The 11,555-nt window shown below is 41.8% G+C and overlaps 1 protein-coding gene across 1 annotated transcript; it reads left to right on the forward strand.

Moving 5' to 3' along the window:
* The first annotated feature begins 7,690 nt into the window (after positions 1-7,690).
* Positions 7,691-11,230, forward strand: tmem18 (transmembrane protein 18). The gene is made up of 5 exons (XM_060937036.1): positions 7,691-7,879; positions 8,029-8,146; positions 8,256-8,310; positions 8,404-8,497; positions 10,677-11,230. Exons 1-5 carry the CDS (start codon positions 7,787-7,789, stop codon positions 10,773-10,775), a joined length of 459 nt encoding a protein of 152 aa, XP_060793019.1. The 5' UTR covers positions 7,691-7,786; the 3' UTR covers positions 10,776-11,230.
* Positions 11,231-11,555: the final 325 nt, after the last annotated feature.

Raw genomic sequence — 11,555 nt, forward strand, 5'->3', positions numbered from 1 at the left:
ATGTAAAAACTATATACAGCATGCAATAGAACTATATACAGCATGCGTATACACTCACACCAGTGATCCACTATGTAAAACTACAGTATGGAATATATCAAGCATGCAAAATAGCATGCGCACACACACACAAGAATAGCAAAAGATACTGATTTTCAATTAACCAAATTGGCTGTACAGTATTCACGCTTTACTGTCATTCAAATTAGTCAAACGTGTAATTGACCCTTTCATAAATTTGCAAAATTAACAATTTTGATACAAGAACTACAGTACATAAAGCATGTACGTGCATGCATGCATGCACACGCACACACATACACATGCACACACACTAATGAGCAATAATTATGTAAAATAATTACATACAGTATGCAAACACACACAAAACACAAAAACTATTTAAGGAAAGAACTAAGAGTTCAGATGAAAAAAAAAACCCTCTAAACCCTTTTTCTGAAATTCTGTGGTGCTAAATCTCTACTCTGGAGCATCCTACTTGAAAGCAAGCACAAAAAATTGTGCAAGACACACTATTGACAGAACAACTGCATTTAGAGTTGCAGGGATTTTTACTCTTGCAGCTACATCTGATCATCTTCAAAATGTAATCCGGTGCCAGTTTGATATTTCCAGGTACACTTGTTGGGATCAGTGCTTTGTTCTGTGTGTCTTTAGTCCAACCAAATTCCTCAGGATTTAGTTCAAGTGGACGATTATCCAGAGTTCTCCATAATATTGCTTGAAAATGTGCTCTTTTCACATTTTCAAGAAATGCCTCTGTTGTTGGTGGAAGAGCAGCCAGGTTTGGTGAGGATAAATAACCTTTTCCATTCTTTTTCCCCCATACCACCAACCTTGTGTGTGACATGCTGTTACTGCCTCGAATGCCATAACACGCTGAGACAAAGTCAGTGGCTTCAATAGTGACTTGCTGGAATGGCACATTAATGTTTCCAATTGACGATAAATGATGACAATGGAGTGTATGCCTAATAATTTAAGGCTCGCATTAACAACCAAAGTAATAGAGTAATAAAGGGCTTTTTGGTATAAGCCCCGCCCCAATTGCATGGCCACACCCCCAACCATGGCTGGAACCCCACCCCCAGGCCTTAAACTCATCCTATTATGTTAACAAACACAAAAATAAGTATGATATATAGACTTTGGTGAACATAAAGTGAAGAATGTCAAAATGTCAGAATTTAGGCTATGACTGCAGCACATCCAACAATAAAGGGCCAATATCCGGAATTGCCCAAGGGATATCACCGGGCACCCTCTCTTATCTTAATGAGTAGACCATGGACAACAACAAACAGCAAAAAAAAAAACTTTAACCGACGAAGCCAGGTTCAGCCAAATTTGGGCCTTTGGCTCCCGGACTACCAGTTAATTCCGTTACTTATTATTTACAGGCCCCCGGGGCCATATTCTGAGTTTCTTTCTGAATTTGCAGATTTTATTTCAGATCTGGTTATTTCCTTCGACAAAGCTTTAGTTGTCGGAGATTTTAATATTCACTTCGATAACCCAGAAGACCCTTTAAAAACAGCGTTTGTGTCCATTTTAGACTCAGTCGGGATTAATCAGAATGTCATAGGACCGACCCATAATGGTGGTCACACCCTCGATCTAATACTAACATTCGGGTTAAACGTAGAAAATATAGTCATACTTCCACAGTCTGAAGTTATCTCAGATCATTATCTCATCTCATTCAAACTATGTCTGAGTAATAATATATGCACCTCACCACGCTACTGTATTAAACGTACATTCACATCAACTACTGCACAGAGCTTTATAAATGATCTCCCAGAGCTGTCAACTTTGATTGGGTCACTGTCAGCCCCTGCAGAACTTGATCAGGCAACTGAATGCTTAGAGTCAACATTCCGCCATACTTTAGATAATGTAGCTCCTCTTAAAAGGAAAATGGTCAGAGACAAAAAATTAGCACCCTGGTATAATGATGACACTCGCACATTAAAACAGACCACTCGAAAATTGGAACGTAAATGGCGTCAAAACAAAATTGGTAGCGTTCAAATTAGCTTGGAAGGAGAGCTTCCTGAAGTATAGAAAAGCTCTTCGTGCTGCTTGATCAACATATCTCTCCTCCCTAATAGAAGATAACAAAAATAATCCTAGATTCCTATTTAATACTGTAGCAAAATTAACCAGGAATAAGTCCACGATAGACACATGCACACCTGCAGTACAACCCGATTCCAAAAAAGTTGGGACAAAGTACAAATTGTAAATAAAAACGGAATGCAATGATGTGGAAGTTTCAAAATTCCATATTTTATTCAGAATAGAACATAGATGACATATCAAATGTTTAAACTGAGAAAATGTATCATTTAAAGAGAAAAATTAGGTGATTTTAAATTTCATGACAACAACACATCTCAAAAAAGTTGGGACAAGGCCATGTTTCCCACTGTGAGACATCCCCTTTTCTCTTTACAACAGTCTGTAAACGTCTGGGGACTGAGGAGACAAGTTGCTCAAGTTTAGGGATAGGAATGTTAACCCATTCTTGTCTAATGTAGGATTCTAGTTGCTCAACTGTCTTAGGCCTTTTTTGTCGTATCTTCCGTTTTATGATGCGCCAAATGTTTTCTATGGGTGAAAGATCTGGACTGCAGGCTGGCCAGTTCAGTACCCGGACCCTTCTTCTACGCAGCCATGATGCTGTAATTGATGCAGTATATGATTTGGCAGTGTCATGTTGGAAAATGCAAGGTCTTCCCTGAAAGAGACGTCGTCTGGATGGGAGCATATGTTGCTCTAGAACCTGGATATACCTTTCAGCATTGATGGTGTCTTTCCAGATGTGTAAGCTGCCCATGCCACACGCACTAATGCAACCCCATACCATCAGAGATGCAGGCTTCTGAACTGAGCGCTGATAACAACTCGGGTCGTCCTTCTCCTCTTTAGTCCGAATGACACGGCGTCCCTGATTTCCATAAAGAACTTCAAATTTTGATTCGTCTGACCACAGAACAGTTTTCCACTTTGCCACAGTCCATTTTAAATGAGCCTTGGCCCAGAGAAGACGTCTGCGCTTCTGGATCGTGTTTAGATACGGCTTCTTCTTTGAACTATAGAGTTTTAGCTGGCAACGGCGGATGGCACGGTGAATTGTGTTCACAGATAATGTTCTCTGGAAATATTCCTGAGCCCATTTTGTGATTTCCAATACAGAAGCATGCCTGTATGTGATGCAGTGCCGTCTAAGGGCCCGAAGATCACGGGCACCCAGTATGGTTTTCCGGCCTTTACCCTTACGCACAGAGATTCTTCCAGATTCTCTGAATCTTTTGATGATATTATGCACTGTAGATGACGATATGTTCAAACTCTTTGCAATTTTACACTGTCGAACTCCTTTCTGATATTGCTCCACTATTTGTCGGCGCAGAATTAGGGGGATTGGTGATCCTCTTCCCATCTTTACTTCTGAGAGCCGCTGCCACTCCAAGATGCTCTTTTTATACCCAGTCATGTTAATGACCTATTGCCAATTGACCTAATGAGTTGCAATTTGGTCCTCCAGCTGTTCCTTTTTTGTACCTTTAACTTTTCCAGCCTCTTATTGCCCCTGTCCCAACTTTTTTGAGATGTGTTGCTGTCATGAAATTTCAAATGAGCCAATATTTGGCATGAAATTTCAAAACGTCTCACTTTCGACATCTGATATGTTGTCTATGTTCTATTGTGAATACAATATCAGTTTTTGAGATTTGTAAATTATTGCATTCCGTTTTTATTTACAATTTGTACTTTGTGGGTGGCACGGTGGTGTAGTGGTTAGCGCTGTCGCCTCACAGCAAGAAGGTCCAAGTTCGAGCACCGTCGCCGGTGAGGGCCTTTCTGTGTGGAGTTTGCATGTTCTCCCCGTGTCCGTATGGGTTTCCTCCGGGTGCTCCGGTTTCCCCCACAGTCCAAAGACATGCAGGTTAGGTTAACTGGTGACTCTAAATTGACCGTAGGTGTGAATGTGAGTGTGAATGGTTGTCTGTGTTTATGTCTCAGCCCTGTGATGACCTGGTGACTTGTCCAGAATGTACCCCGCCTTTCGCCCGTAGTCAGCTAGGATAGGCTCCAGCTTGCCTGCGACCCTGTAGAACAGGATAAAGCGGCTACAGATAATGAGATGAGATGAGATTTGTACTTTGTCCCAACTTTTTTGGAATCGGGCTTGTAGTTGAGTGAAGTGTTTCTTTCCAGGTCCTTGGATATATCTGCCGTTCGACTTTTGGTCTATCCTCTTGCACCCACAGAGGCAGGCAGATGTGACGGATCGGTACCTTATTGGCCGAGGGCTGCTCAGCTTGGGCAGGCGGTAACCGATCAGTGGAGTGTGATGACTCCTCCCACCGTTGAAGTAGGCCCCTGGTGTCTCCTCTTACGTCAATTCGAGGGGCTTAGAACCGGTAGACTGCCTTCTTCTGTGTTGATCCCTCATGATGCATCCAGCATGAGCATGAAGTGTCCTCTTCACCCACCAACTTGCTGCTATGCCTGGGCGACGAGTATGGAGAAAGTGTTGTGCCCAAGTTCCACTTTCCCCCTCTCGGTCGTGTTGAATGTTTCCAAGGAAAGACAAGGTTGATACATTTGGAGTTTCAGCAGGACTGCAGGGGATGCCAGTCATGAGCATCACATGCGTGGTGACTGCCTAACGGGTCCCTCCCCTAGCCTTTGCCTCAGGAGACATGACCTACAAGGCAGCAGGTGGGTTTGATTTTGGAGTCGCCTTCTCCTAGCCTTTGCCTCTGATAGCATACCCTACAATGCAGCAGGGGGCTGATTAGTGAGTGGCAGGGCGTGTCCACTAACCGGTGGGCCTGTACACTGCACCTTTGGGGCTCAGACCTGCTCTGAGATCCCTCACAGTTCAGCGTTACCCATGGTGTGCCAACTAGGAGGCACTGTGAGATTCCTGGTGTGGTAGCCGTAAAACCATCAGGAGAGGGATTATGCACTCGGCTTCTCTTTTCACTCATGGAACTAGATGGCGGCTGCAGCTGGAAGCGGCATGACAAGCACACACGCACGCAACTACAACACACACACACCCTGTGCATAAGCACCACACCACACACATATAGACCCTTTTCACGTGACGTCACGACAAACGCAGCCGCCATTTTGGACATGAACTACCAGTAGTCTACCACAGCCAACAACGAGGAACGACGGCGAAGCATCGAAAGGAATATAGCCATCAAAGAAAGTTTTTACTTTCAGCAAGACTTCCATCATGCCATTATATTGTTGTGCACCTGGATGTAGTAACCATCAACACACAAGGCAAGAGTTATCATTTTATCGGATCCCGACAGATGCTGACCGACGGAGAAGATGGATGGTCTCTAAAATATTGGCAAAATGATGTTTATTGACATAACAATCGTGTGTAACGGGAAGCATTTGCATATCCGAAGTGTTGTGTTTACATCAAAGATAAAATAAACCGATATGACAACGACTGCTGCTGCCAGGTTGGGGACACAAACTAGTAGAAAGGAAGTGTGCCAACAGTGCCAACACACTTCCTTTGTGGTCGATTCTGCTTTAAGGTAAGATGCATTTAATTATTCGTCTGCTGTGGGTTTGGAATCGGTAGCCTGACCGATTCGTTCATGTTTGTGGTGCCATTTGTTTGTTGACGCGTGTTGAAATGGAAGATTGGTTGTTGACATGATTTCCAGTGATGCTTTGGTGCTGCTGTGGATCAGATGTGTTGAGTAGCCTGACTGTTTTTTTTTCTTGCGTGTGGTATCATTGTTGACGCGAGGTTGTTTTTTGAACATGCCAATGCGGACACGATTTCCCCTGATGAGTTATGACTTCAGACGCGATGCGTGTGTGGAGTCCGTGTGATATGTGCGTAAGATAGGCTTCTCATGTGTTTGGAGATCCGCGCTCCGAGACAAGCGCAAGCACCCCCCCAAGGGAAAAAAAACGGACCCCCCGACAATATCGGCATAGTTCGAACACTGGGTTGGAGAAAGTAATGGCAAATAGTGAGTGCACAAACCATAGAAGGTAAACTGTACACAGCGCCAGGGCAGTGTGATGGTATGTCTACTTTTAGATTGTGTTAGCTTATCAATGAGCACACTCGGCACTCGACGAGTTTCACGTCTTTACGACGGATACTTAAATGTGTGTTAGGTATTATTGTTGCAGTCTAAGCAGTCATTGTAGCAGCTAGATGAGTGAGAACCGAAAGGGTCTGTGCCATAAACCGTTATTTCTTCATGTCCAAAATGGAGGTCGCGTTTACGAAGGTCACGTGAGTGAAAAGGGTCTATACACATAAATTTGTCTTTCTTTATCCTGCATGATACTGACAATAAATGTGTATCAGATTCAACAACATAAACATCTGATCCATATCAAAGGGGGGAAAGTTTCATAGTAATCTTTATTAATAGTTTGTAATAACATCGATTTTGTATTGAATGAATAAATGAACGAACCAACCCACCAACAAACAAACAAATGCATTTATTGAGTGGATCTGTCTCAAAGACTATGGACATACAAAGTTGAATCACTGTTTATCACTTTTTCTTTTCTGAAATAGTGCGTGAGCTCCAAATTAAACAGGAAGAACTAATAAACATTTATGAACTTTTATCTTCAATTCCCTATATCTAAATACATTTTATAAGTTGGTATTTCTTCAAACAGACCATTATAATATGTTTAATAGACCTTAAAAAGGTTGATGTGCCAGATCTGGCTTTTTTCTCCCCACAAAGGGAATCTTTAAATGTGTGTAGAATTAAGCACAGCCAAAAAAAGTTCACTTTATGAAACAGAAGATTGTATATTATTATTTTTTAATTATATTTTGTTGTGTTTGTTTCCCTGAGGTTTCTTAACAATATTTTCGAAAATGTTTTAAATCTCAGGGATTTATTATTATTAATAATAATAATAATAATGAAGCAGAAAATTCAATATCAGAAATCTCACCACTTAAAAAATAAAATAAAATAAAAGCTTTTAAAGACGATCTTTTTTTCAAAACAAAGCTGTTCTTATTACCGAGCATCAGTGAACTGCGCCTTCTGATGGGCGGGGTTGAGAGATGTGACGAAAGCGGAAGTATCTTTGGCGTCCCAAATCTTCAGCATGATGTATCTGCGCTTTGATCATATGACCAAAGTACCATATTCATAAATCCAAATTTATCTCACCAAACCGTTATTTTAGTATTTGAAAAAGATACCAAGCAGTACATAAAAACAATTACTGACTCACAAAATCAGAAAGCTGTTAAAACTATTGATTTTGTAGTTATTTTAACTTACTTAGAAACTTTAATGTCCTTTAAAAGGCAATTTGTCTTACAGCACAACACAAGACGAGACACCAGCCACCATCATATCAAACATCCCAACACAAACACACATAAAACACAACAAAAACACACCACGTCCATTGCAGCAGCTAAAAAAAATAGGGCGTTCAGTTGAAAAGCCCCCTGGCTCAAATATTAAAACATTTCTTTCGACTGTATTAATGTCTTCTATTTTTGTCTGTCTTTATTGTCAAACAAGAATTTAAAAAATACTGCAGTATGCGTATATTTCTCCAGCGCAGGTTGCCTTAGTTACTGTTGCCGTCGCACAGTTTTGTCGTCACTCGGCAGTCCGGAAGTGCGCGGTTTGGGGACTAGCTTTAGCCTGGTTTCTGCCCAGCTTCACGGCACTTGTTTTTATTTGCTTGTTTATTGTTATTTCATAAAATGAATGCGAATAAAGCATATAATATCAGCGCTATCCCTATAGACGGATTCAGCAAAATTCGCATCACATCAACGTGGACTTTTCTGCAGTCTGTAAGAGACACAGTTCAGTAATAGTTTAGAGTGAGCTAGCAGCTAGTTAGGGTGTGTTACACTCGGAGGTGGTTTATTCATTTTGCAGATATTAACTACGTCACAATAAATAACTTGTGTTTCTCTCTCTGTCTGTCTGTGTCCCCCAGATCCAGTGGTCTGAGCCATGGCTCATTGGCCTGATCTGTTTTCACATCCTTTGCTTTGCTTTCACTCTCCTGACCTGCCGGTACTACAGGCTCCAGATCTTCCACTTCTTCCTCATGGGTGAGTTATTTCACTGTCATTTGAAGCCGATTTAAAAGGCAGTGAAATCTTGGGAGAGAAAGAAAGTAGAGGGATAATAAATAAAACAAAATCCTGTTGTCATCCTCAGTTGCAATGGTGTACAGTGCAGAATACATGAATGAGATTGCAGCCATGAACTGGAGGTAAGATGAAGGGTTTTTTTTTTTAAATCCTTCAGATCTGAACCCTTTTTCATTCTCAGCAGTTTTATCTGGATTATAATTTCAATTTTTCAGATCATTTTCCAAGTTCCAGTACTTTGACTCCAAGGGGATGTTCATATCACTGGTGTATTCTGTACCACTCCTGTTCAACACCATCATTATTGTGGTAAGAGTTTGTTTCCCATCAGTGTCTTTAAGTGATGTATAATTACAGCTGTAACAGAAGCTGTATGCAGAGGGCGTGCCTCTTTGGGTGGAGCCGACCCTCGGAGTGTGTGCCTCTTTACTAGGGGTAATGGTACATTTGACTTAACTCGGGCTACATCCACACGACAACAGCAACGAGATTTTTTTTTTTTAAATATCGCGTCCACATGGGCAACGGATCAGTAAAATATCAGGTACATATGGCAACGTAACGCTTGCTGAAAACAATGCAATACACATGCCACACCTCTACGTGCGCTGTAAGACGGTCCCATCGGAGACACCAGAACAATAGAAGTAGACGCATGCGCATAAACCCCTTCTTCTGTAGCATCAGCCACATAAAGTTTTGATTATTAATCAGTAGCGTAAAACGAAAGACGCGGAAAGAGGAATGAACGGGGGTAGATGGAAGCCGGTACGCCAACATTCTTATCCTCCAGAATTCTTTAATGGTCCGGAATAAATTGAATGCTACATGTTGATGGATTACTTTGTTCTTCTACGCCCTTTTTGAGGAATGTATTGTCGGACTTAAACCAACATCTGAAGAGGTGAGATCGCTCCTTTTTTTTTTTTCCTATTTTTGCTGGCGGGATTGTTTTTGTTTTTGGAAAGCGCACGGGCGGTGCACGGTTTGGTACTGCTTCCGCAGTGTTTGGACTAAAGACTCTGCCCTAAGGGCTATTCTCTCTCTCTCTCTCTCTCTCTCTCTCTCTCACTTTGCACATTACACAATAAATATTCACAGTGAAAATATTTTGTAAGCGCGTTTCATGAACCAAGTTATAGGATTTGTTGACAACTCGCATCGAGTTCGTTACACTTCTACCTGGCGTGAAGCACTGACAGTCATGTGGTTGTGACGTCATCGTAAACAAATCCGTTCTACTCATCCAGACGACTTCGCAACGGGGCCGTTGCCAGATTTTTCCACTCTGGAACCCGTTCTCAAAAGATTTCGTTTTGGGGCACCCAAAACGCCGGTGCCGTGTGGATGCCAGGCCGAAACAATAAACAATTTTATCAGATTCACCTGAATCCGTTGCCGTGTGGACAGGGCCTCAGAAGCGGGAATTTGGAACTCAGAATTACATATTTTTTGACCTCCATGTATTCAAGCTACAAAGTAAGGGAAAAATGGGCAGTGCTTTGTTCGTCTTTGTTGCAATAATTTATCAACTAACTGTTAAATAACACTGGCTGGCTTTTTTCGTGGTCTATCAGATATATTCCATTCAGCGAGCATGATACTGAACGAGTTGAAGATGGGGAGCTGAATGGAATATATCTGATAGACCACGAAAAAAAGCCATTATTATTATTATTATTATTATTATAATACACATTCCTTTCAGGTGTTCAACGTGTCTGTCTTTTAAAATTCTCTCAATCTTCTGTATTTAATGAAGCAACCCTGGCGGCCATGTTTGTTTACAAATCGTCACAGTCACTTGCTAGCACGGAAGTTTTACGTCCCTGACATGTGACGTCATGTCTTGACAACCATACAATATCGTAAACCATATTCAACACTTGTTCTCCATTGGGTAGAGTGACGTAATACATGTAGGATAAGCGATACACTAACAATATTGCATGCTATCAAACCAAATGAATGAAACCCGCTAGAAGGGAATAGAACACATTTTTATTCCATCAAAAAGAGTGTCCTGTATGGATAATAATGATGTATATTTACCTGTTCAGAACAGTAAACTGTATCATTGCTATAGATGTAGTTATGTCTGTGTTGTTTGGTCTAAAGCAAATACTGGTATATGCAGTGAAAGTAAAGAAGTATGTGAGTAGCCATGTTGATTTGATGTCCCTTGCTGAACTTGGGGTCGAGGAGGCTTCCTGAGTAACAATTCAGAGTTGAAGAGGGTAATAAGTTTTCATAGTCAGAGATCAAAAATTCCAAGTTGTGAGGGTTTTTTTTTTTTGAAAGAATAATAATAAGCACAAATGCTACACCTCCTTCACTGAGACTGTGGCAATGTCTAGACCAGAAATATTTTCTATACCTGGAGATATCAGGGCACGTTTGAGTTTTGCTGTTAGAAGGATTTAGATTCACACTGACTTACAGTTGTCATGGAACTGAAGTGATATTGAGTATGCTGTATGTGTTACAGGCCGTATGGGTGAGGAGGACATTTGCGACAATGACGGAGCTGAAGACCCTGCAGCTGAAGAGGAAAGCTGCCAGAGAAAGTGCTAAGAAAACCCAATAGAGGGAGAATAACATGGACTGAGACAAACTCTGACTTATTTCCCACTAAATTGGCCTGAAATACAAGAATGTGGCAGACCTAAACTCATCAGTCCATGGCTAAAGAAAGCTGATGGATCATTACATGATCTGGCAGGAAATGTCTGTCTAACCCCCCCACGGAGCTGAGTATTGTAGCGATCCTTCAAGTAGACTGAAGGAGACAGCATAGCTCTGATTGTCAACCATAACTCTAAAAACCAGAACACTTTTTTTTTTTGCATAAAAAAAAAGTTTTGCTATATGTGCATGTGAAAATCTCAATAATATGTATAAATAAGGGGCGGCACGGTGGTGTAGTGGTTAGCGCTGTCGCCTCACAGCAAGAAGGTCCTGGGTTCGAGCCCCGTGGCCGGCGAGGGCCTTTCTGTGTGGAGTTTGCATGTTCTCCCCGTGTCCGCGTGGGTTTCCTCCGGGTGCTCCGGTTTCCCCCACAGTCCAAAGACATGCAGGTTAGGTTAACTGGTGACTCTAAATTGACCGTAGGTGTGAATGTGAGTGTGAATGGTTGTCTGTGTCTATGTGTCAGCCCTGTGATGACCTGGCGACTTGTCCAGGGTGAACCCCGCCTTTCGCCCGTAGTCAGCTGGGATAGGCTCCAGCTCGCCTGCAACCCTGTAGAACAGGATAAAGCGGCTACAGATGATGAGATGAGATGAATAAATAATGTTTGTTTCAATAAACTGATCTGTTTTTGTAGTAAGCATGGTTGGGTTAACGTGTGTTTGGAGAACTCCTTCCT

This window comes from Neoarius graeffei, chromosome 13 (genome assembly GCF_027579695.1).
Source record: "Neoarius graeffei isolate fNeoGra1 chromosome 13, fNeoGra1.pri, whole genome shotgun sequence".
NCBI lineage: Eukaryota > Metazoa > Chordata > Actinopteri > Siluriformes > Ariidae > Neoarius > Neoarius graeffei.